This window comes from Saccopteryx leptura, chromosome 5 (genome assembly GCF_036850995.1).
Source record: "Saccopteryx leptura isolate mSacLep1 chromosome 5, mSacLep1_pri_phased_curated, whole genome shotgun sequence".
NCBI classification, from domain to species: domain Eukaryota; kingdom Metazoa; phylum Chordata; class Mammalia; order Chiroptera; family Emballonuridae; genus Saccopteryx; species Saccopteryx leptura.
The window spans coordinates 140012490-140039038 of NC_089507.1; the positions used below are offsets into that span (position 1 = coordinate 140012490).

The 26549-nt window shown below is 50.2% G+C and overlaps 1 protein-coding gene and 1 non-coding gene across 2 annotated transcripts; both read right to left on the reverse strand.

Moving 5' to 3' along the window:
- Nucleotides 1-491: 491 nt before the first annotated feature.
- Nucleotides 492-20029, reverse strand: GBX1 (gastrulation brain homeobox 1). Its single transcript, XM_066385197.1, has 3 exons — nt 19493-20029; nt 18417-18419; nt 492-1629 (listed from the first exon to the last, which is right to left on the reverse strand). The coding sequence occupies exons 1-3, from the start codon at nt 20016-20018 to the stop codon at nt 1079-1081; spliced, it is 1080 nt and encodes a 359-aa protein (XP_066241294.1). The 5' UTR covers nt 20019-20029; the 3' UTR covers nt 492-1078.
- On the reverse strand, nt 16035-16110 carry TRNAI-AAU (transfer RNA isoleucine (anticodon AAU)). Its single transcript has one exon. It is a non-coding gene; the product is annotated as a tRNA-Ile (tRNA).
- Nucleotides 20030-26549: the final 6520 nt, after the last annotated feature.

The following is a 26549-nucleotide window of genomic DNA, read 5'->3' on the forward strand; positions in this document are numbered from 1 at the left end:
AACATCAAATTCTTCCCTGCCTCCTCCACATTGCAGTGGGCCCTCTCAACCAATGTCACTATATAACAGGAGGATTTGATGTCACAAGCTTTGTAAATGCTGTGGTGGGGAAGAGAGACCACAACACTGTAAGGGACAACTGGAGACGCATCTCCTACTCCAGGCCTGTGTCCAGGATACGGAATGGGGAGAGGGGCATTAGGCTGCTGTGTCCTCTGCATAAACCAAGACTAATGAGCTTGCAGGTGATGACGGTGAGCCCTGTCCCTAACAAACTGCTAACCTCTACCCACTCAGGACCTGGGCACACCAAACCTCAACTAGGGCTAAGTACCTCATTTTCTCTTGTGACACAAGTGGGAGTCAATCCTCTATCCTGGGCTGCCAACTCTTCCAAAGAGAAGAAAGCAGAGATGACGAACCGTGCCAGTTTAATGGGCAAAGAGGAAAGTGCCACGTTAGGAGCACTAGGTCGCCGTGCACAGTGGGCCGGGAAAGATCAGACGTGGAGGGAGTTTACATGAGAGGAAATGGTATGCACTCGGGTTTCTAAGGAAGCCAGTGAGGGTTCCGCTGTCTATTTGCATGTCCTTGTATTACAGACAGGCAAGACATAACCACTTCAGGGTGGTAAGACAGAACCAAACTGGCTGAGACCTAAGGAAACAACTTTCCCAAGCCCAAGGGGAGCAGACAGACAGAGGCAGAGAGAGCCATATATACAAACTTTACACAAAATAAATAAGGAGCTGTGATCAGCTTGACTGGCCGTCCCTCTGGGTTCCTCCCAGCCCTGTGAGGCCCGAGGCGTTTCAGAACCCGCCCCTCCCTGGGAGTCAGCCTCAGTCCCAACAGCACCCTGGCACCCCGCAGCCCCAGTCCGAAGGGTCTCTGGCACAGTCTCAGGGCAGGTGCCTGCCTTTTGGGTGCTAGGAGGACACACCTGGAGCTTATTGCGTTGCCAGCTGAGCCCTTCCCAGGGCAGAATCATGGTGTCGCCCCTCTGGCGCACAGACCCGGCGCCCGGCCCTAGTGGGCTCCGAGTGCAGCCTTCACCTTCCTGCATCCTCGGAGCTCCTCAGGGCCGGGCCCCCTGCTCCAGCTGTTGGTGCTGGCTCCGCACCGCAAACCTGTTGACGTGCACGGGGATGGGCACCACGATCTTGGGGTTCCTCATGGGCTCTCCAGAGCGGCTGCTGACATTGCCAGCTTTGATGCGCTTCCACTTGGCCCTTCGGTTCTGGAACCAGATCTTGACCTGCACCTCGCTGAGCTTGAGGGCGTGGGCGATCTGGGAGCGCTCGGTCAGCGACAGGTACTTCTTGCAGTGGAACTCCTTCTCCAGCTCCAGCAGCTGCTCGCTGGTGAAGGCTGTGCGGCGCCTCCGGCTCTTACCCCCCGGAGCTGTGGCCCCTGTGGCCACCGGGGCTGCCTCCTCACCTCCAGTCCCCAGGCTTCCTTTGAGCTTCGGCTTAGATCCCAGGAGAGCCCCGGGGCCCCCAGCAGAACCATCCAGGAAGTTGTCGTCTTCACTGTCAGCGCCCGAACCCTCTTCCTCCTGCTCGCTGCCTGCCGGGTCTCTGGCGGGTGCCTCCAGCTTCTCCTCGTCCGAACTGTACACCTTCCCCTCTGCGCAGAGTGAAGACCGGTGGGCAGGAGGGGAAGGCAGGAGAAGACAGGCAGGATAGAGGAGGCACACAGAACCATGGCCAGCACAGCCAGAACAACAGCAGGAAGAGATACGGACAGATGGATGGACATGGAGGGGATGAGATGGGAGGGAGAAAGAGAAAGACAGCACAGCAGGGTGAGGGTGGGGAGAGGTTCAGGGAAGACAAACAGGAAGAAAGGCATTAACCAGCACAGACTTCACCACAGCCAAGTGGGGCAGGCCACAGGTGTCTCTCAGAGGAACACCATCCCAGAACTGCGTCCCTCAACACTCTCACAGCCCACCCCATCCTGCCAATGCCCACTACCTTCTCAGCCTTCTCCACACCCCGACCAAGCAGCCCCAGGCCCTGAGGGAAGCAGTGTGGGGCTGGCCTGGGGTCCTGTCAGTTACTGTGATGACGTGAGCAATACAGCAGCATCTGCTTTTGCAGGACAAGGGGGACATGGGAGCTGTTGGCCTTTGCTCTTCTCCTCGAAACCCTAACTGGACCCAGTGGGAAGAGCTCTGTGTTGACCTCCCTTCTGTCTCCCCTTTTTCCCTCTTCCTCTGATCTAGACTCTCATTTTCAGATGGAAACTTCAGGGTCATCTGGTTCCCCATCCTCACCTCTACCCCCAAAATCTAGGTCTAAGAAACATTATCCAAGGACCTAGGAGTCAGAAAGTTTTCTTACTGCACCCCCCGCCCCAAATTCTCCTTGGCCAAACCATCAAGATCCAGCCCGACGGGGACCTCTCCCAGCCATGTGTGTGTGCCTTACCAGTGACCAGAATTTTCTTCCAGTTACTTAGCCGCCCCCCCCCCCCACTCCTTTTAGTCCCTCTCCTTGTTTGGAAATGATGTCATCGCCTTCCCACCTTCCCTGTGTCCTAGGTAAGGCTGTTGAGCTGCACCAACAGCTGCTCTCTGCTCAAGTTCAGAATCCGGAGGACCCTGCGCTTGATGTCAGTTGGGAACATGGAGAGAATATGGGAAGAAACAAACGCAGCAAAGGAAAATATAAATGGTGAAGAAGAGATGTTGACTCATTTGGTAGACTGCTGATTTTTTGTAATCAGCCATAGAAACACTTTAACCCACACATAATTCTAAAATTTAATTCAACCATTGGTTTTATTCCTCTTGTCCACTGACATTTTATTCTTATACTGCAAATAATGCATTACAAATGTTTTCAGTGTTGAGTTTTACAAAATCCCTTGTTTTCTGCCCAAAGAACCAATAAGCAGCAACACAACAACAACAAAAAAAGCAAAGAAAACCAACCAATAGGAAAGAAAAAAAAAAGAAGCCGTAAACTAATAGCTCCTTACCAACAGAGGTCAGTGTGTAAAGGTGGGGACACACGTATGGGCACCACCACACACTGCATGTGCACCTGTAAGTGCACTCCAAGGTTGAGACTACAGCCAGGTCAGATAAGTTCAGGAGACAGGGAAGTGCTTTACAAGAAAAGGGTGTGCACAGGTACACGGGCTAGAATACCACCCAGCTCTCGGGGCTCACGGGCCACTCTTCTCGCTGAGCCCCTCCCCGTCAGCCTGTGCACCAGCAAGACTGTGCAGGGCCTCTGGGACCAGCCCAGCCCAGTCATTTTCAGTCCCCTCCCCCAGTCCAGAAGTGTCCCTTTCCCCTCACAGAGGCAGGGATGCAGCCTGTTCTGTTCTTCCTCAGGAGCCATACTGACTTCATCCCTAAAGGCCAGACTGTTGGCCCATGTCCACACCAGCCATCTCCCTGTCAGTCACTGTCTGCACATCGCAGGGCATTCCATCCTGGGGCCAGCACTCTCTTCCCTGCCGTGCTTCACTCTTCACCTATGCTCAGACCCCTGCGGCGCGCACGCGGGCACACACACATGCGCACACACACAGTTAGGCATGCCCAGCCTTCCCAGCTACTCTGCCATGTTGCTTTTCACCAGGAGTGGTGGTTTTTCTCTCCCTGACAGCTGGCCCCCGCTCCCGCTCCATGGGCACCCCGCTTTGTGCTATGACAAGGTGTTCCTTATGACACTCGCCTCTCACCACCCCACGTTCCCTCCTTTATCTCCTCCCCAGCCAAATCCACTGTCTTTCCTGCAAGAGTCATATCCTTGGCTGCCTCCTTCAATTTATTATGGAATTCCCAGACTATGTTCCACTTTCCACTTCCGGAACACAAACTTCACGTGTCCCAAACTGAACTTGTGATCTTGCTCCCAAGCTAGCTCCTCCCCACTTGTACCCACAACAGTAACTCCACCCTCTGTTGCTCAGACTAAACCTTTACGGTCTCTCAAAGGCCATGTCCAATCCGCCAGCAAGTCCTGGCATTGTTGCTGCCTTTAGAATATACCCAGCCCTGGCCAGTTGGCTCAGTGGTAAAGCGTCGGCCTGGCGTGCAGAAGTCCCAGGTTTGATTCCCGGCCAGGGCACACAGGAGAAGCGCCCATCTGCTTCTCCACCCCTCCCCCTTTCCTTCCTCTCTGTTTCTCTCTTCCCCTCCCGCAGCAGAGGCTCCATTGGAGCAAAAGATGGCCCAGGCACGACATAGCGACATAGCGATGCCCCGGATGGGCAGAGCATCGCCCCCTGGTGGGTGTGCCGGGTGGATCCCGGTCGGGCGCATGCGGGAGTCTGTCTGACTGCCTCCCTGTTTCCAGCTTCAGAAAAATACAAAAAAAATAGAATATACCCAGACCCTGATTTCTTCTCCCTACCTCTGTCTCCACCATCTCTCCCCTGGTCCACTGACATTTTCTCCAAATGGGCTTCCCTGCTCTGCCCCTCAACCACCACCACCACTAGGCTCTTCTCACAGGAATACTATCCATACCCATACCTAGTGTTTCATACTAGCTCATTTCCTATCACCCTTTTCACATCAAAATACCTATTACTCCCTACCCTTACTTTACTTGTTGCTTTGGGACATAGCACCAACTTGATTCATTTATGTTGTTGGTTCTCCCTTACTATTAGAATATAAATTCTACGAAGGTAGATATAATCTTTTCACTGTTGCATCTCAGCATCTAGACAATTACCTGCACAGACTAGGCATTCAATAAATATTTGTTGACTAAAAAACTATTCCCAAGCTCACTGGCTCTCCCTCTGTCCGTCCCTTCCCAAGTCTCTCCTAAGTTATGCCCCACAACCCCACCCCTCCCAGCTCCAGGGCCCATAAGACATCCTCCTGTGAGTACTGCCTCACCCACTTCTCAGTGTGCCCTCAGATCTCACAGTAGCTGGAGAGGAACCCAGATGGAGTGGGAACGTTGTGGGAACGTTGGGGATCTCATGCTAAAAGAAATGAAGGACAATCTCCATCATCATGACTAAGCCTTCCAACTTTTAATTTTTAAAACATGGTTTGCAGTAAATAATAACAAAAACAACAAGACCTTGTAAAAACTCTGCTCACTATCATATTATTTGAAACAGCTGTTAAAGAGGCAGAAACTGAATTTGAGGGCTTGAAAGATGAAATTACTTCGCACAGCCCTGAGGACCCAACGGGTGTCCAATAAATCTGAACTGATGATGACTGAGATGAGGTTCCCGGGCTCTTTGATCTGGCAGGGCCCTCCTGAGATCACACCATCCATCCCTCTGTCTGCAGACGGTTTGGTTCCATAAAATCAAGCCCCTGTGTGCTGCGTGGTCACCCTCAGTGCTGCTCTCAAAACCAGGCCAGAAGCCCAGGTTCATATCCTGGTTACTTGATCCCAGTGGGACACTGAGTAGCAGAAGGTGCGTTTCTCTCTGAACCTTTATAACGACATTGAGGGCTCCGATAAACAACTTTTAGAGGGAGGGCGAAGAAGAAAGCAAAAGAGGGGGGAAATGCAGCTTCACCCCAACAACCAGGAGTCTGGGCAGTAAGGCCGAGAGGAGTGGGAGAGAGAGGAAGGGCACGGCCCAAGGAAGCAGGGTAGACGCAGTGGCAGGAGAATCAAACGATGAGTCAGAGAAACTGAAAGGGCTAAAAAGTTTAGGGGAGGGAGAGACAAAATAAACAGCTGTTTTTAAATATATATATATATTTAAAAACACCCCTGCTTTTTTGTACAAACACTGAGGCATGTGGAGTCAAGCAGAGCGTTCTGGCACTGCCGTTTACTCCTGGCCTCACCTACAGCGGGAAGGCTGGACTGTAACACCCAGAGGGACAGCGACACAGTCAGACCAGCAGGAGCGACAAGGCAGCCCAGTCCTTCAAAACCCGGCCAACTTGAAACAGCTTCCTATTTTCTCAGGAGTTAGCCGAGAAATCAATGCAAACTATTTCCTTTCATCCAGTTATTAATGTCACTGGTAAATATAATAAAATGAAACAAAACAAACATTGCACATAAAAATGTGTTCACTGAAAATTGACAGAAGCAAAAATTTTTTTTGGATAAAATTTCTACTTGCAAAATTTGACTTAGAGTAATTTGTCTTGTTAGGTATCATGTCCGTAAAAGTAAAATTCTAACTGTAGATGCTAAACCTGGTTGATAGGAACAAAAACAAACCTCATCAACAAAACAAGAAAATTTTACCTGGTAAATAATGATTCTGATGAGAATAATGTCAGTGAAAGGAAAACTTGAAGTTGGAAATGATCTGACTGTGTTAGGGAGGCAAGCCAAACAGATAGGAAGGTTCCGTCCTCTGTGTATGAAAATGTCACCACTGGCAATAGAGGACTGAACTGGATTGCGTTTTCAACTTGTTCCCTGTGGGTAAGTCTAGAGTCTGTGACAAAGTCTGGTGTCCGTCCAGGGGGAATAATCTTGGGGAAGACTAGTTATTAGGACACATCCAGAGTTCATGTGAATTCATTCTCCTGGTGGATGGATGCTATTATCCCCAGAACCAGAAATGACCAGATTTGAACCACAATTACTTGACGGTCCATGCCAAAACGTGACCTTTGCTTGAGAGAGCAGCACTCAGACTGCAGGATGCACCTGCATGGGCCTTCCTTCCAGAGGAAGGGAAGTTGCCCCGAAGACAGAGAGGTCCCACCTTTGCAATGGGTGCAGGCCGGCTGCAGAGGACATCAAGGGCCAGAGAACACACAGCAGGTATTTCCCGGCAGAAAGAATCAACAGTGTCAGGCTCACACCACCAAGAGGGAGAGTCCCACAGAGGTGGTCACCAGGGACGGTGGGCCTGAGCTGCCACAGAAAACCACCTGGGAGGAAAGAGCCATTTCAGCTCCCAGCTGTGGGGACCCACAGGGCCCTGTGCTGTCCTGCCTACCTGCTGCCCTAGCTTATAGAAAACCAAGTCTTCACTCCCCTCTGAAAAACAGTCTCTCCCATCCACGCAGTTCTGGCTCCTCTTCCCTCTGCTTTAAAGACATTGGCCTTCACACTCCCCAACCCCTCAGGACACTGAGTCTCTGACCTTACTGATCAAGTCAACGGCTAGGCTTCCTGCATACAGAACCAGTGGGGGTGGGGTTGCCAAAAAGTGGCAAGAAACCCAGGTCATCCGCCAGAAAGGGGCATGTTTGCCACCACCCGCACCTCTAAATCCTCATCCCATCATCATGCCTGGTACAGAACTACTGCTCTGGTTTTCTCAGAGACAGGACTTGCTCCCACTGTCCATAGCGACTCCCTTTCGATGTTTCACTCATCTCATCCATGTCATGCCTTCACTGTGCTATCACTCCTTCCTATAATTTAGGCACAAGAAAAATTCAGGCCCTGCCCAGTTGGCTCAGTGGTAGAACATCGGCCTGGCATGTGGAAGTCCCAGGTTCAATTCTCGGCCAGGGCACAAGAGAGAAGCACCCATCTGTTTCTCCACCCCAGGCGTCCCCAAACTATGGCCCGCGGGCCACATGCGGCCCCCTGAGGCCATTTATCCGGCCCCCTGCCGCACTTCCGAAAGGGGCACCTCTTTCATTGGTGGTCAGTGAGAGGAGCACTGTATGTGGTGGCCCTCCAACGGTCTGAGGGACAGTGAACTGGCCCCCTGTGTAAAAAGTTTGGGGACCCCTGCTCTTGCTTCTCTCTCTCTCTCTCTCTCTCTTACTCCCTTTCTTCTCTCCTGCAGCCATGGCCCCAGGAGCTAAGGATGGCCTCTGCCTGGGGCACTAAGAAGAGCTCAGTCGCTAAGCAACAGAACAAAGCCCATGGGCAGATAATCGCCCCCTAGTGGGCTTGCTGGGTGGATGCAGGAGTCTGTCTCTGCCTTCCCTCCTCACACTGAATAGACAAATAAATAAACAAATAGAAATAAAATAAAAATTTATTTTTTCTCTCTCTCCTTCCCATGCCTCCTGAGAATTCTTGACTCTAGAGGGACACAAGGATTTTTTTCCCCCTCTTGGCCACTCAGAGCCCTCACACCCTCAGGACTAGCTCAGGGCCAACCCTACAACTCCCAGCTCAGTGCTCCTCTTGCAGTACACTAATATCGTCACTGCCAAGAGCACCTGAGCTTTCCAAACACTTTCACATGTAATTATTTTATCTTCAAGCAGCTCACTGAAGTGGAGTAGAACCTATTATTAGTGGTAATGGGAGGTTAGGAACCTTACTTTCAGGTGAAAACAACGAGTTTCAGAAAGATGAACTGATTTTCCTAAGTCACACAGCTAGGGACACAGCCATGTCTCAGACTTGGTCCCCTACCGCTCTAGTCGGTGCTCCTTCACCCTCTGCAGTGAGCCATCTTCTCGCCCCTCCCACTGGAAGTAAGAGTCTCCCCTCTCCCCCCGCACCCCCCCCCCTCCCGCCTCCTCAGGTCAGTGACCTTTCTGTCAAGTCCAGTCTCAGTTCAGACACCTCCCTTCCCCTCAGCCCTGCAGGCACAAACTAGCCCAATTATTGGTACCTCCCCTTTGGACCTCAGAGCAGAGTCTTAACACTGCAGGAGGGGAGGCCTCGCTCCCCAAACTCCACCTATGTGCTTCAACAGGCTACTTCTCTTATTTCCCAAAACAAAACTCCCATCAAATCTTTCTCACATTTTCTGTCATTATTGGTTTGATGATGTCATCTTACCAGCCAACATAACTTTTATTTAGAAATGTATTTTCTCATTTAGAAAAATACTGCTCAACTCTGGAAAAAGCATTGTTTTAGTGTCATTTCCCCTGGCTGCTAGTGGGCCCTGCCCCCCTCGCCCCCCCCCCAGAACAGCTCCTCCTCGTCCAGGAACCAGCCCCATTGGGGAGCAGACATCTCCTGTCTCCACGTCTCTCTACTATCCTCACTGCAGAACTCCGCAGCCCTGTCCTCTCGTCTCCCCTGCCAGCTAGGACTCCTGATCTAGACTGGCTCCCTCCCACACGGAAAGGGGGTTTGAGGTGGGCTCTCCCTCCTTTCTGGGTGAGACCTGTTTAGGGTTTGTTTCTGTCAGTCCAGCAACCCCCCCTTCTGTTCACTCACAGCACCCCCTTCCTTTGGGCGCAGATTCTCACCTATCACCCAGTTCAGTGGGACTGTCTATCACACTTCTCCACCTTAGTGACCGTGGAGGCCTGGCACGTGGGTCTGACCAAGTCTAGCATCCCATCTCCCTGGGACCTGACTTGAGCTAGTTAACCAGCCGTCCCAGGATCTTACATGTGCTAGAATCCGCTGGGGTCCCCCACCTAGGACTATAAATATGTAGACGGGCCTGTGCTTGTGCCACCCTTCTCCTTCTGCCTCTCCTAAGGAGAGGATGAGGTGAAGACAGAGGGAGGAGGCAAGCTGAGAGCAAGAGAGAAAGGCCTAACAACACTTTGTGTTCCTGTCCTCTGCAGTCACATGAATCAATAACTGCCTGTTTCAGATTAAATTAGAGCTGAGCTCCAGTCACTAGCAACCCAGAGTTCTGGCGACACATGAGGCTGTAACTAGAAGTGACAATAATCGCATGACTCCAGGAAAAGTCAGCATCTCTACCGCACTCCACAACTCTCCCATCCACAGTGATTCTTCCACATAATCTGAAATTATTCATAGTAACACCACCTCAAATTCCACCACTCTAAAATTCATTTGGACTTGTAAAAATCTCTTTAACCCATATCAGTATGAATGATTTTAATTCAATGGCTTTGCTCCCAACATCAAGTTGAGATCAGACATATAAGAGAACAGAAATACTGACGAAGAAAAAAGAGGTTTTGTTGTTGTTGTTTTCTTTTAATGGAGAGAAAGGAAGACCAGGCGCCAGGGGGCACAGCAGAGGGCTCTGGGCAGCCTTGGGATCTAGAGGACCTGCCAGAACATGAGACAGGGAAACCAAGAGAGGGAGGAGACCCAGAGAGCCCACTTCTGGGAATAGATCCAAAGAAACCAGAAATACTAATTTGAAAGAATATACGCACTATGTTCACTGCAGCGTTATTTCCAACAGCCACGATTTAGAAGCAGCCCCAGTGAGTGGATAAAAAAAGCTGTGGTACATTCACACAGTGGAATATGACTCAGCCATAAAAAGAAGGAAATCTTACTTTCTGAGACAGCATAGATGAACCCAGAGAGCATTATGCTAAATTCAGAGAAAGACAGGTACCATATGATTTCACTTATATGTGGAATCTAATGAACAAAATAAACTAACGAACAAAATAGAAACAGACTATAGATACAGAGAATAGGCTGACAGCTGTCAGAAAGGAGCAGGGTCGGGGGACTGGGAGAAAAGGTGAAGGAATTAAGCAAAAACACACACACACAAAAACCCTCACAGACAACAGTATAGTGATTACCAAAAGAAAAGGGGGTGGAAGTGTTAGGAGAGCGTAAAATGGGAAAAATGGTGATGGAAGGAGACATGACTTGGGGTGGTGATACAAAATGTGATATAGATGATGTATTACAGAATTGTACACCTGAAGCCTATATAATTTTATAAACCAATGTTACCCCAATAAATTCAATAAAAAATTTTAAAAACTAATATTAAAAAAAAAGAAGAAGAAGAGAGAAAAAGCCAGAGAAATTATCTGCTCCTATTAAGAGTCACACAATGTTCTCTCCTGGCATTCCCCATATGAATAGTTCTCAGAATACAGTTTAATTTCTACCATTGCTCCCAGAAACATTTCCCCTCATCAGTACAGAGAGTGTCACCCATCCTACACAATCCCCAGGGAAGATGTCTTTCCCAACTTAAGTCCCAGGAAAGCTCCCCATCCAGTTCCAGAATAAGGACAATACTAATCATTTCGTGCACATCCATTACATTAGGGTGCTGGACAAATAGCTCCTGGTTTAACCCGTGATTCTAGGAGGCAAGTATTATGGCCTCAAGTGTACCGGTGAGGAGATGGAGAGTGCAGAGGTTAGTGTTTCACTTTAGCTCACAAAGAAAGGATGGCACCAAGATCTATATCCCAAGCCCATGCCCCTTCCTCCACGCCACCCCACGTCTCAACAGCCAATGGAAAGAGAGCCTGAATTCTCACACCACCCTGTCAGGAATGCAGGAGACGCAGCATAGACGAGGACCAACTCCACAACCCAGCCTCTCTTCTTCTTTCTCCCTGACTTGTGCAGCTTTCTCGCCCACCAGGTAGGTCCATCCCAATTGATCCCCTATCGTTTCAGCCTGGACAAGGTCGATCCCACTTTTACCACACATTTCTCTCTCCAGTCGAATCTGAGGGCTGTGCACAGCCACAGCCCAGGTGACACCTCCCCAATCCCAGGTGACAAAGTCTTTTGTGTCCTAAAGCCCAGCTCTGATTTCACCTCAGGATGTCCATATCCCAGCCCGCTCTTCCTCATCAGCTACCATGACGACTCAGCGCTGAGACGTAGACAATTTTCCTCAATCCCTTTTCAGGATGACTTAAAAAAAAAAAGAAAAGAAAGAAAGAACAACTCAATGTTAGAGGTTTGTTTATAGATAAAAACAGAATTGTAGCCTGACCAGGCAGTGGCGCAGTGGATAGAGCATCGGACTGGGACACGGAGGACCCAGGTTCGAAACCCCGAGGTAGCCAGTTTGAGCATGGGCTCATCTGGTGTGAGCAAGGCTCACCAACTTGAGCTCAAGGTCACTGGCTCCAGCAAGGGGTCACTTGGTCTGTTGTAGCCCCTTGGTCAAGGCACATATGAGAAAGCAATCAATGAACAACTAGGGTGTCGCAGCGAAGAGTTGATGCTTCTCATCCCTCTCCCTTCCTGTCTGTCTGTCCCTATCTGTCCCTCCTCTGACTCTGTCTCTGTCACACACACACACACACACACACACACACACACACACACACAATAAATAAAAATAAAAACAGAATTGTAGAGCTGGAAATGACCTTGCAGATCACCTACCTGAAACCCTAATTTGCCTGACCTGTGGTGGCTCAGTGGATAAAGCATCGACCTGGAATGCTGAGTTCGCCGGTTCGAAACCCTGGGCTTGCCCAGTCAAGGTATATATGGGAGTTGATGCTTCCTGCTCCTCCCCCCTTTCTCCCCCCCCCTCTAAAATGAATAAATAAAATCTTAAAAAAAAAAAACAACCCCCCCCCCTAATTTTACTAATGTGGAAGCTAAGATGCAGAGAGGTGTGATTTGGCCAGGAGCACTGAGATACACACTTCTAGCATCCACCCATCATTTGGGGCATCCAGCCCAGCACACAGCACTTTTTACCTTCATCTCGGGGTAACTTCACCCTCCTCTCTCCCTCCAGTGCAGCTGTCTGCATCACTTCTCTTCCCTTTGCTCCCAACACAAGTTCATTTTCTCCATGCTGTCATGACACCACCTCCCCGGACTCACAGTCCGGAAGCCCATCACCCAGTATCCCCAGTGCAGAGTGTGGTCCTCTGTCTCCTGTCCCGTTTCTCACATGGTGCTTTTCCCGCCTAACTCTGGTCCCTGCCCTGCAGCCCCCTGCTTCTACCACAGCTTCTCCATTTCATCACTTGGAGATTCTTCCTTTCTGGTCCACGAGGGGAAGGGGCAACCTGCATTGCGGTGCTGTCCCTTCCTACTACAACTTATGTTGGCCTGGGCAGGTCACTCTTCCATTACCCCAGATTCAAGCCTCTCCTCCCTCTCGCTCTCTCTCCCAGTGAGCACATCCACCTCTCTCCCACACCACCCTGAGCTGATCACCTTCTCCCAGGGAGACCATGTTCCCAATGGACCTCCGTGACCTCTGTACTCCTGATCCAGACTGTTCGTGCCCATCGTGACCACTGCCACTGTGGTCCACGACCTGCATCCAGAGCTCTGTTCTTTCCTCTGGCTCAGACACAGGCCTCCTCCTCCCCGCCTCAGCACGAAGCCACTCTTCATTCCCTCTGGATACAAGTTCTCCTCCACCAAACTCTCTTCCTTGTCATCCCTATTTAAGTGTCTCTCCTTCGTACATCTACTCCATTACTTCTCCCATTTCTATCTCCTAATTCCCATCAGTTTCACTGCAAAGCTCCCCTTTTCCCCATTACTTCCAAGGCAAAATACTTCCCCAGGGTGTCCCACTGTAGCATCCACTCTCCACACACAGCACTGCTCGTGTCATGTTCTTCCTTCTTTCTAATTAAATATTTCCCTCTCATTATTCCAATTACCGTCTCTCCCCCATTATTCTTGGTATAGACTGCTCTTGCCCAAGACTCTGAGGATTACCCTCCTGAACATTTATAATCTCAATCTCCATATTCACAGATGTCACTGCCACAACCTCTGCTCTCTTCAGTCCCTCCTGAGGGCGACCTTCCCCACCATACAAGGCATCTCAGCACTCCACTCCAACCCTCCTAATAAACTTTTCCCCTGTCATTTCTGAGACCTCTCTCTCCCCCAACCATGGGTTCTTAGCCTTTTTTGTGCCATGAATTCCTTGGCAGTCTGATAAAGCCTGTAAATCCCTTCTCAGAATAATACTTACAGGTGATTAACTTAAAACACGTAAGATTACATTATAAGTCATTTATATAAAAATAGAGTTATTAAATATTTAAAGTGTCTTTGTGATGTAATCATATTTCTATATTAATTCATTAAACAAGAAGGTGCATACTACAATTGCAAATTTCTATGAAAATAATGTGATTTCTGTTGGTGACAAAAATTTCAAGTGCTATTGAAACTACTATGGTTTCTAACCTACATTTATAATTAAAGGAAGTACCAAATTTTAGTTAGAAGTTAATAAAAACAAAGATGTGATTTTTCCCCATCCATAATTAACAGCTCCCTCATAACTCTGGTCCTGGCCCTGCAGTCCCCGGCTTCTATCACAGTTCACAAGAGGTCTACGCAGTCCATACTAAGAACCCTACTTTAAACACAGAGGCTTTAAAAATAAGCTCTTATTCTATGGAATTCAAAGGAATATTAAAAATCATCTAAACCAAACTCTTATGTTATCGACGAGGGAACTGAAGCCCAGAGAAGACTCTGAATCTCTGTCACGAACATACAAAGTCCATAAGAGACGCACAATAAATTTTCTCCAAATTGAACTAAGTGATTCAGCACAGATGCCCAGTTACTGAGTCACCTGAACTCTGAAGTTGAGACCTGAACCTATGTGCCACAACTCTAATAGATACTAATCCAATCACATTCAGTTCATGCAATGCTTGCCTTTCTATAAATGTCAAAGGAGCAATCACTCTCGCTCTGTGTTCTTCCTCAAAATTTTTTGGAAAATATACTCTGGGTCTCCATCACTTCCAAAAAAACTTTCCCTCCTGTTTCTAACAGCAGAATTTTGTGATTCCACATCACATCATCATTCCCTTTTTTCTCTCATGAGTAAATAGTTCTTGCCAGTCATAAAACATACCGATTTAGAAGTTAACTGATGGTCATGTAAAACGGTCTCTAGCTATAACTAGGTGCTTGGCTTACAGCATCAGCACTTAAACATCACGCTCCTAGGAGGTTTCCTGATGATCTCCATTATTATTGCCAGTCTCTATTCTTTTTCTGTTTGTTGTTTTTTAAAAATAATGTTTACTACATTGCCTTCTCTCAGGTTTGGCCCATCACATTCTCCTCTCTATATCATCTCGACTACAAATGTTGTCTTTTCCTCACCATACTCAGCTGGCATCATCCTTCCCATCAATCACTGTGGTTTTAGCATTCATCCAACAATTACATATGGATTACCTACCACCCTTCCCTTACATATTTGCTTTCAAGTGATCTGACCCTTTTCTCCCTGAATGAACCATTGGTCTTGCCAGTGGCAGCAAACTCATTAGTCAACAGAGCCAAATATCAACAGTACAATGATTGAAATTTCTTTTGAGAGCCAAATTTTTTAAACTTAAACTATATAGGTAGGTACATTCCTTATCTAGGTAGCGCTCGCACATGGTATTTTGTGGAAGAGCCACAGTCAAGGGGCCAAAGAGCCACATATGGCTCACAAGCCACAGTTTGCTGACCAGGGCTCTAGAAACACCCAGTTTAAACTTTTCTTCTGAATTTCTCCCAACAAACAGCTCTTTCCTTCATCTCCTCAGTACACGGCATGTTCTTCCCCTGTTGTCTCTGACAGGTGAATCTGCACATCTTCAAGTTAGCTCCAGTTTCTCTCAGCCTGCACTCACACACCCTTTACACTCCAGATTGTCCCTGCCCCTCCTACTGAAGGCGGAACCCTCCCTTCCCTGCCACCTAGAGCTGACTGCTCTCCTCTTCATTGTTCCTAACATCAAGGATTTCACTGTCCACACCAATTCAAAGCTCCTTTGCCCCCATCATTTCCACATGGTTCTGTTCTTACAATTCTCTAGATCCATTATGTTGAATATGGCCACCACTGTCCACAAGAGGCTACTGACTACCAGAAACATGGCGAGCTTGAACTGAGATGTGCTGGAAGTGGCCCCGGCCAGGTAACTCAGTTGGTTAGATCATCATCCAGACACGCCAAGGTTGCTGGTTCAATCCCTGGTCAGGGCACATACAAGAATCAACCAATGAATGCATAAATAAGTGGAACAACAAATCAGTGTTCCTTCCTCCCTTCCTCTCTCTCTAAAATCAATAAATTAAAAGAAAAAATGTTCTGGAAGTGTAATGTACACATTGGATTTCAAAGACTTAGTGTGAAAAGAGAATATAAAACATCTCAAAAAAAAAACAAAAAAAAATCTCAAACATGTCTTTTATTTATTTATTTATTTTTCTGAAGTTGGAAATGGGGAGGCAGTCAGACTCCTGCATGCGCCCGACAGGGATCCACCTGGCATGCCCACCAGGGGGCGATGCTCCGCCCATCTGGGCTGTTGCTCTGTTGCATCCAGAGCCATTCTAGCGCCTGAGGCAGAGGCCACAGAGCCATCCCCAGCGCCCGGACCAACTTTGCTCCAATGGAGCCTTGGCTGCGGGAGGGGAAGAGAGAGACAGAGAGGAAAGAGAGGGGGAGGGGTGGAGAAGCAGATGGGTGCTTCTCCTGTGTGCCCTGGCTGGGAATCGAACCTGGGACTCCTGCACATTAGGCCGACGCTCTACCACTGAGCCAACCAGCCAGGGCCTCAAACATTTCTATATTAATGCTGAAACAATATTTTGGACATATTGGGTTAAATAAAATATAATATTAAAAATGAATTTCACCTGTTTCTTTTTACTTTCTAATGTGGTTAATAAAAAATTTTAAATTACATAAATGGCTTGCTAGACAGCACCACTCTGGACTTGTCTATTCATTCATACTTTTAAATCTTCCCAATTAAAAGTTCTCTCCTTTTCTATCACACCTTCCCCAATGACACTCACTGCATTCCACACTCCAAACCTAGAATTATTTTCAATCTACCATTTTTAATACCTTTTCTATCCCATTATTCCTGTACATAGCACTTCCTTGTGCCTACTAACATAGCTTCTCCCTGTGCAATCAAATCATAATAAAGTTTCTTCACCAGTTCTATCTAGATGGGTAGAATCTGTCTCAACTCCCATCAAAATTAAAAAAAAAAAAAAAAAAAAAAGCCCTATCATTCCCAAGCAAAAAAACCTTCACTCATCACTCTCTAAATTGGCCTATCTTCATTGTAATTTCATTTAAAGCGGCTAGTCATTTTAAAACACTGAACTAATATAAATGAGTAATTTCAGACAAATCTCTCCCATTCATACGAGGACAGCAGCTCCTCCTTCCTCATTTCAAAGACAGCATTTTTCTCCAAACTCTCCTCACGTTGAGGTTTCAATCCAATTATTTAAGCAGAGCTCTTATTTAATACTAAATACTCAAAATATAATTCTCAAAATGGCATGCTTGTTTTCCAGCCACTTTCAACAGGGGCCCTGTGTCTTCATCACTCCCCAAACTGATTTTATGTCGAGCGTTTCTGGAGCTGCCTTTTCTCAACTATTTTAGGGGGGAAACATCATGGCTGGGAAGGTGGGTTTGAATGGCGAGGGAAGGACATTTGGCAGGGTTTGCACTGGGCGTGGTAAGAAGTGGCAGTCACGGATAAGATCGTTCACTCACCATCTTCTTGGACTGCTTCTTCTGGAATCTCTCCACTGCGCTCTGTCCCAGAACCCCACACTGGGAGAGGGTGTCTCCCTCCCGGGAGGAATGACTACCTTTACTCCAGCCCCTCTCACAACTCTTCTTCTGTCAAGCCTCCTTTCCATCATTCCTAGCAAAGAAATCCCTCGTCTTTACTCCAAGAATAAGTCTCTTTTTTGCTTCCAACGTTTTCCTCAGATGATGAACTTTCCCTCATTCTCTCTATATAAATTCTAGATTCCCATCACTCCCAATATTTAAAAAAAAACAAAACCTTTTTAAAAGAAATTACTCCTCGTGTTGAAACTTCTGTTTCCAACTTATATATTTACTTCACTTCCCTCCAGTCCTCAAGACAGAACTCTCACACACGTACACACACACACACACACACACACACACACACACACGCACGCACATGTGTGTGTGTGTGTGTGTGTGTGTGTGTGTGCGCACAGCCTGCTCAGCCCCTGCCCACAGCTTTTCCTGTAGACAGCCCTCTCCTCCCCTTCCCCTCTCTTTGGACAATCTTCATGGATAGCCAGGGAGTCTCTTCTGTTCTCTTCCTCTGCTTACCCCTTTCTCTCTCTCTTGATGTCTGGTTTTACAACCAATATTCTATCTGCTTCAAGAAAGAGCCCACATTTGACAAATGGGTCAAAATCAGAGCTGAGGGAACTCTGAAAGAGTAGGACAAGTTGCTTGTTCTCCTGCAGCCTAGGCATATCCCCTTCGGTCCCTCCACCGGGGCATCTTCCCACTCCCCCCCCCCTCAGCTCCCTTTCCCCAGGTGTGTCTGGTCCTTCCTGGCTCCTACTGCCTCCAGAGCCATCCCTCTGACAGCCTGCCTCACTCTCTGTACCACCTCAGGACTGTCCTACTCCAAAATCCCTCTGATGCTTTCTTCTTCTAATCATCCTGCTGTCTGTTCCCCAGTCTCTCCTACTAGGAGCCTTTTATCTCGTGGACATTTCCTCCCACCTTCCAGCTGCGGCTCTATCATTTCCGTTTGATCCTCATTAGGAGATACTGCTTAGACTTCAGTCACTGGGTCCTTCTGATCCAACCAGGTACAAAAAAACAACAGCTGAATGCCCAAAGCCAAAATGTCTGGGACAAAAGGGGACAAGGAGAGGAGACAGGCTCTACAGTAGCCCTTGAGGTCCGCAAGAGGGGTCAGCCCTTTTGTCCATTTCAAGGGAAGGCTCAGAAACCTATCATCAGGGATTGCCTGCTCCTGGCCAAGGACAAAAATAATTATTGAATCTCCTGGTCTGCACTAGCGTCCACCCCCACCCTCCTGGGGTCACTTCCACCTGCTGAGCTAGATGAGATGAGCAGCTAAGCAAAGGCAGATCCGTCCTGATGGCAAACAAGTTTAAGATTCAGGAACCTCACACTTGCTTGTGGCCCTTATTTTTCTTGAACAGGACCCCCCAAACTGGATAAACTTTGGATGTCGGCACACCCGGGTCTTCCCTGAATGGAGAGACACTTTCCTGGCTTCTAGGGCTTAAGGATCAATAAAGAGGGAAGCCAGGGTTCTCTAAGATGACTGATTCTACACAGAGTTCAGCTTAACGTATCCTGTCTCTACTGAGAGGGCATCTTTCTCCCTGGGAGGACCCTCTGTTCTGGCATCAGCTCTCACCTGAATCTCCCAGTTCCAGAATCTTACTAAATCCTTGACTCCATGCCTTTGGACCACACCCAACCTGCCCAGCCTCTCTCCTGGCCAGCCAGTCAGCCCTGGTCCAGTAGATGCTAGACCACCTGGCAGCTAAGGCTTCCTTGGACACACTACTCCATTCTTCACAGCTTAGCGCTAAATCTGACAATTCAGAAGTGACCTCTACTACTAAGATGAAAGCAGGTCATCAGCAGGGTCACCATCGCTTTAAAACCCTCCCTTTGCCCCTGCATTCAAAGCCCACTTGGGGTCAGTACAACCTCTTACTCAGAATCCAGCACTACTCTCCCTCACTGAACTGACAGCCAGGGTCTCCATGGACCCTCACCCTGGGGCTGGCCGCTGTCCCCAGGAACCCCACACTCGCAGCTTCTCCATTCCAGCAGCTGAGAAAAATGGGGACATTCTGAAAAGAGGACGCGGGAGGGCCAAGGCTCGAGGGCTAGAAGGCAGGAGGGAAGGCGCTGAGATATCTGCACGTCTTGGGTGAGGCTCCGAGCACTCAGGAGACAGTGTGGGCCAGTGGTTCTGGAATCTAGAGGGCCGTGTTTGGAAGGGCACTGGAGGTGGTTCCACAGAACCCGCCCTCCGGAGCTCTGGGAGTCCGGGGTTCCAGGCAAGCGCCGAGATGCGGGCAGGTTGCTGCCCGAGGTTTCCGAGTGCGGAGCTCCCGCCCGGCTCCCGGGTTGGCCCAGCACTTACCCGGCAGACTCGGGAAAGTCTCTGAGAAGTGCAGTGGCACGGACGGCGGGGGCTCCGCCACTTTCTCCCGCGCGGGCAGCAGCTTATCAGCCTCCAGGGCGCCCTCCGGGCAGTGGCCGCCCTGCTCGGGGTTGTTTCGGGCAGCGGCAGCAGCAACAGCAGCAATCTCCGGGGGTCCATAGAAGGCATCGGGTGGCTCCGCGAAGCTGGGCAGCGTGGTGGTCAGAGCCACCATCGAGGGCACGGCCTGGCCCAGCCCCGCACAGAAGGTATTGGTAAGGCGGCTGGCGAAGGAGGCTATCGGGGCAAGGGGCGGGAGGCCAGCGGGCAGCGGCGCAGGGGTCAGCGCCTGGGGCAGCACGAGGGGCCGGTAGGGCATGAACATGGGGTAGCCGGTGTAGAGCAAGTGGCCGGAGCGCGGCGGTGGCGGCCCGATCAAGGAGTCGATGGAGAACGCGGCACCAGAGCCCCCGCCGCTGCCCCCACCGCTGCCCCCGGGGTCGCCCCCGCCTCCAGCCCTCTGCATCGTGCCAGGGGCTGTGGCCACTGGGCACTGCCCTCGGGCGCCGACACGCGCCCCACGGACACGCAGCGCTGGCTCCCGGGCTCCGGGCCGAGGTGGCGGTGGGCGCGGGCTCGACGCAGTGTGGCTCCAGCGCCGCGCTCCTTCTCTCATAAGGAGGGAGGGGCCGGTGAGCGGGCGGGCTGGGGGTGTTGCCCTCCGGACTCATCCATCTTCCTCAAATTACGCTTCACTTCCTCCCTCCGCCTGCCGCTGAGCCCTCGCTCCCTCTGCAGAGCTGTTCCCAGCGGCCCCCGCAGGCCGGCCTGGGACCCCCGCCCGCCCCCCGCGGCCCAACCAACTATTATTAATGGAGATTGATGAGGCCGGACACAGCGCTTTGTGAAAGTTTGCAGCCAACAAGAAGGTGGCTGCAGCTGCTGGGCCGCTGCCCCTCCTTCCACCGGCCCGCGCCCACTTCTTGGCCCGGCTTGGGCTAGGCGTGGGGCGGCTGGCGAGGAGGGCGCCCCAGGGACGACCGGTCCAGACCCAAGTGCCCCCCACCATGGCTGCTCCCCTCTGTCTGAACCAAGCCCGTCCCACCCCCACCCCCCACCCTGCGTCCCATCCCGGACCCCTGGGCTGAAAGATCTGGCAATTCCAAAAGCAATCGCAGAGGGGTGAACAGGAAGGGACGTCTGTGCCCCTGGGCGGCGGGACTGGGGAGGACAGGGGGCGCAGTGTGCTGCCCAGCACGAGGCCCAGGGCCACCTCTCCTGGGGCCCTTTCCTCCTAGGTCGTTTCTCCCCAGCCCCATCTACACCCTCTCCTGGCCTCACTTGGCATGGGCTCCTCCTCCCCTTGCCCCTCACTCCCTCCCTTCGCGGCAGACTCCCTTAGCCCACTCTCCTGCCTCCTGGGCGATTTCCTGGAGGGCCCGCACTCTGCCAAGTACTCACCAGTCCTCTCACCTTCCCCCTCCATCTTCCTCCCATCCTTCCCATTCTTTTCCTTCCTCCCGGTCTTCCCTCTCCTGCTCTTGTTGCTATCCCCATTTGATTACTCCTATTTCTCATACCCTATCCCAGTCTGTCTTATTCTTTTCCCCCCTCATATCTCCTCTGTATCTGTATATCTTGTCTTTCTGTCTATCTCTGCCTCCCACCCCTTCATCCCCAGCTCTCTCTTTCTCTCTTTCTCTCTTCTGCTATTAAGTTTCCTGATTGGCTCCCCGGCTCCAGCGCTGCTGATGAGCCCTATTCATTCTTGGGCCTGACACTATCGACCTGCCCTGGCTGATTGCTGGGGGCTGGCCCCAGGAGCGCTGATGAGTCCCAAGGGTCAGCAGCACTAATTATCTGCTAATTGCTGATGACTCTGCTCACCTCCCCCACTCTCAGACACTGAACCGGTGGTCCCCTTTACTCTCCCCCTCCTTCTGATTCCCAGCAGTAGAGTTGTCGATCTAGAGGCAAAAGTCATGGGCACTTTCGCTTGATAGGAGCTTCAGGTCAGTGGGCAGGCAAGACTTAAGACAGGCAAGTCAACAGAAGAAGAGTGAGCTTCAGTACATACAGCAAGACTGGCCTGCTGAAATGGGGGGGGAGGGGATGGTCATCTAGTCACCAGGAAACTGTTATTCAGGTGGGGCCAGGGAGAGCCAAGCTAGTTAAAATTGAGAGAAGCAAAGCCAGGCAAGTTTAGGAGGATGATTTGGCTCAGGTGAGGGTGGAAAACTATGCCAAAGTCTCAGGGTTTCCGAGCCAAGATGGAGCAGGGCAGGGGAGACTCCAGACCTCAGTGTCATTTATTCAATTCAAGAGCGTCATGTTGGCCTAGCAAACACCACTAATGTCAGGCTAATGCATTAAAAACCAGCATCCTGAAAGACACTGTCACCATAGTGGGACAGAAAAGGCTGGGACCCAAGGAAAGCTTTCTTTGGTTATGCTTGATTAACAATTCATCAGATAGGTAAAGAGAGAAGAGAGTGGTTCCCATTCAGTCCTGATCCATCTCGGGCTCTGCATTAAGCTCAGGGAAACTTCTGAGAGATGAGTCTGGCAGGAAGATGTGACCATGGAACAAAAAGAGGTGCTTTACTTAGATCTGGGAAGCCCAACTCACTACCAAAGTATGAGGATCATCTTTGCACATCCTTCTAAAGATATCTGTCAGAGCCCTTTGTTAAATTAACCAAGCACTTCATGGTACCATTATGGCAGACCAGACTTCAAAATATATAGTATTAACTTAAAGAGTGAGACAGAGGTAAGCACTCAGTTTGATGGCTTCATGATGTTGGATGCACAATAGAGGCTTATTGACTTGATAAGTTATTTGAGGAAACTTTCGGACTACAATCACATAATTAAAGCTGTATGAACAGTAACAACACCAATCAAATAAACTATGAAGGAAGACACATTTTTAGAAGTAATTACATTCATTTTTTTGCACAGGTAATAAAATCAGCACAAAATTCCAAAAGCTCAAAGGATATATATATTGAAACATCATCCTTCCACCAGTCCTCAGTAAAAAAAACAAAACACTTTACTAAGCCTGTCACTCTCTGATGGGACAGAATGGATAATGTATTGTCAAGTACTCAAAGTTAAAGAGCCTCTGATCCTGAAGATGTATATCACCTATCTCAAGCCAAGAGCTTATTTCCCTTAACTATACTCAATAAAGTGGAATCCACTGCTCAAGCTGGCACAGAGAGTACAGGCATAAACCTTGCTGCCAACAAATCCCAATGGACCACCAACTCTGCAGTAGGACCCAGGGATTCTGCGTCACCCTGCTAAGGTGCATGCTTGTGAGGCACTGTATTTTAGAATCCATTTATATCCTCGATCTGTTCCCTTGCCATGCTGGGGTCATGAAGTGTGGCTTCTGCAGAATGTTGTTTAGCAACATTCGGTTGTTAAACAAGGATCAAAGCCCTCATACACAATGGCAACTGAAGCAGCCCATTGCCTTCCCTGCCCTTTCATGGTCAGTGGCCCTGGGACCACATGGCAAGTGAAAAAAACCCTGGAGTTAAGTTCCTCTTCCGACTCCTCACTGGGCATGTGACCTTGGCCCCTCTTTGACTTAACTTCTCCATCTATGAGAGACAATTACTATTCACATTGAATAGTCAAAGAGCTGGTGCAAGGATCAAGTGAACATGAGGAAATACCTTTCTAAATGAATTCTTCCTGCACCAAACGGATCAAGAAGAGCCGAGATCCAAGAATGGAAGTCTCCCAAATCAGTGGCTCTGCAAAACTACTTCTTCCTCTCCCTTCAGTACCAAGGACAGAAGCTGGTACTGTCAAATCTGAACAGCAGTGGCCCCTTTCTTTACCAAGGGAAAACTGTGGTTCTCCTCCTGCCTCCCTGAACGGGTCCCTGTGGGCAAGCACCTCCCCTCGCTGTCTACAAGGGAATTCTCAAAGTGCTTTTCTAATTGTCCAAATGCTCTGACTTGTCCACTCTCACTCTTCCGCCTGTTGGGGCAATGCTCCTACGAAGGAATTTTATTTTGAATCTGCTCTATTTGTGCCTATGTTGGACCCCAACATTCTGCCTCCCCTTCATGGATTACAAAACAGCACCAGCATTCTGGTTGTTACGGGTTAAATTTGTATATAGCCCCCGGTCTTTCAGATTGTGACCTTATTTGGAATGGGATCATTATAGATGTCATTACTTAAATTAAGAGGCTAAGAATGAACAAAGTATTCTAAAGTCAAAGCCAATATCACTCATTGGCGGATGAGAGACCACTGACGGTGGGCAGCGTCGGGTCCTGTCCCCGGGCACCCTCTGGTGGCAGCAGAGTGCAACTGTATCATGGCGAGAGAGGTGCGGAGTGCTGCAGCGCCCCCTCGCGTTAGTCCGGGAGACGCGCCGAGGGCAGAGGGACAGGACCAGGTGAGCTGTCCAAGGACCAGCGCGCAGTCTTTGAGTGCGCTGATCGGGCGCGGGGACAGAACACGAGAGTCTTAAAATCTAGTATGCACGCGTGTAGGTTCATGTATGTTTTCTTTGTCCAGGTACCTGAACCTTTGTGTATCTGTTGTGTTAAATGTGTGTTGTGTGTGAACACGTGTTACACGTGGGTAGGTTGATGGTGAAGAGGTCCGCGCCTCCAGTGCAGGGTGGAGTCCTCACGGAGGCGTGAAATTGGTTTGGAGCAAACACATTACGGAAAGCAATTACCGGGGAGAGGTTCTGGGCCCGCGGGACCCGCAGCCAGGAGGCTGGGGAGGAAGCTCCCTGGCTTGCAAGACAGTCGGGATGTCTAACCCCAGAAACACTGGCTGGCTAAGGGGAGAGCAAGCGAAGTTGAACTACAGCCCCTGCTATTGACTATTCCGCACCGCCTTCCTGTCTTCCCTTATCCCTTGTTCTTTAAATACGGTCATAAGTCCTTACCCACGATCACTTTGGGAGAGGCACTTATCTCCTGTGAAGTCTTCCCAGGTGCCTGCCGTTACCGCTTGCTGTCCTTTCACAACCTCAGCGCCTGCTCCCACACGTGTCTGCATTCACTTTATTGTCCGTGTATTTGAACTAATTATTCACACACTTGTTTCTCAGACTAGACAGAAAATGCAATGAGGGCAGGAACAGGTATCATTCGCTGCCTTATAAACCAGTGCCTAAAACCTGGGGCCCAGAAGCAGAAAATGAATCTTGTGGATAAGAGTAAATAGAATTTCCACCAAAATGCATAAACGGCTCTCTCGGGAAACTCGGGAAATCGCTGGGAGTCAGGATTCTCTTAGAGCTTTAAACATCTTCCACAAGCCACCAAGCCAACATTTATATCCCCAGACAGACCGTTGTCCCTGAATTCCAGATTCATGGATCCAAATGACCTTGTACCGCAGCCTCGACAACACAGGTGTCAGCTGGAGAGCTCCCAGATTGAATTTCTGATTCCACTGCCCACTGTCCCTTCTGATCCACACCATCCTGGTAATTAGCACCACCCTCCAGCCAGCTGTTCCAGCCAAGACACTGGGAGTCACCCTGGATTGGGCTGTCCCTCAGCACATCCCCATGGGGTCTCACCAACTGCTACCCCATCTGTGCCTGGACCTCTACAGTAGCCACCCGAGGGTCTCTGACTCTCCCTCCCCAGTCCCACCCAAAGCCACTCAGCACTCGAGCGAGCTTTTTATTTCAAAATCTGTTCTTTCGTGTCACTCCACAGCTCTTCCCCGTGTGCTCACATGGGTATTTCCTCCTTGTCATTCAGGCCTCGGGTTAAACGTCACCTTCTCAAAGAGGAGGCTTCCCTGTCACCCAATCTCAAAACAGGCTCCAATCACTCTGCCAATTGATCACGTTTGAGTTCCGCCACCACCTGAGGCACTGGAGACCCGGATGATCAAACGAACGGACACTGGGGCTCCTCCCACCCCCAGGCCCTGAGCTCTCCAGGGAGGCCACAAACACGGCGTGCAGACCTGTCCCTGAAGTGGGGCCCGGGCCAGGGCCAGCCTGGACTCCCCACAGCCCTCAGACAGCCCAACCACGCTGGGCCTGGGGTCCCGGTGCAGACCTTTCCCTCACGCTGTCCCGTCCTCCCACCGCGCCCCACGCCCAGACGTAGCCCAAACATAGCCGGTCCACCCAAGGCCAGAGAAGCCCGCCGGGAAGCTGGGCTCACTCACCTCCGCCCCGCTCCGCTACCCGTCGAGCTTCGCGCCTTCCACGCCCCGCCCCCGACGCTGACGTCCTCCAGGCCCCGCCCCCCAGCCTCGCACCCTCTGCACCAGCTCTTCGCCGGTATGCTTCCAGCTGTTGGCGGGAAAAAAATATATATATCGGGAACTCCGGCGCCTGCGCACTTCAGAGCCCTGGGGAATTTGTCTAGCAACTCTTGTCGTCACGGATCCCAGTGCACTTGATTGGCTGTTCTGCGGCTCCCGTCAACTCCGCCTCCCTTCTTTGGCTGCAGTCTGGCTCCCCTCCTGTGTTCTTTTTTACAAATGCAGAATCGAGCCCAGAGAGGGGAAGAGACTTATGTTCCATAAATTAAAGGCAGAGCAGGATTAGAACCCAAGCTGACTCTCAGCTCAGCCCCTGCCGCCACAAAGCTAAATTGAAGGAGCAGATTAAAGAGGAGCAGCAACTAGGCGTGCATCCGATGCTCCCTGGCCTACACAGGCAAGAGGGGGAGCTTTTTTGGAGTTTTGTTTTTCTCAACGTAGGTGTTCCACTCTCTCCGAACCATGGTTACCCCTCCGTGCGTGCTCGTCCCCCGTGCACCCACCTTCCTGTTGGCCTTTCTGCCCCTCACCTCCCCTCCTCGCCCCCAGGCTGCCTTTACTGTCCTGCCCCACTGTCTGCACCGCTTCATCCGCTGAGGCTGTTTCCTACCCAGGCCATCCCCTGGCTGGCTGTCCTTTGGGCCTTTTCTGACAATATCACTGAGTGGTCATTTTGCCACGTCCTAGGTCAGAGGGTCCTGGGATCCCTCAACAGCTGGTGGATGCCCAAGGGGAAGAAAGGTGACACAGGTGGCACTGTGGGGCAGATCCAGTCTGC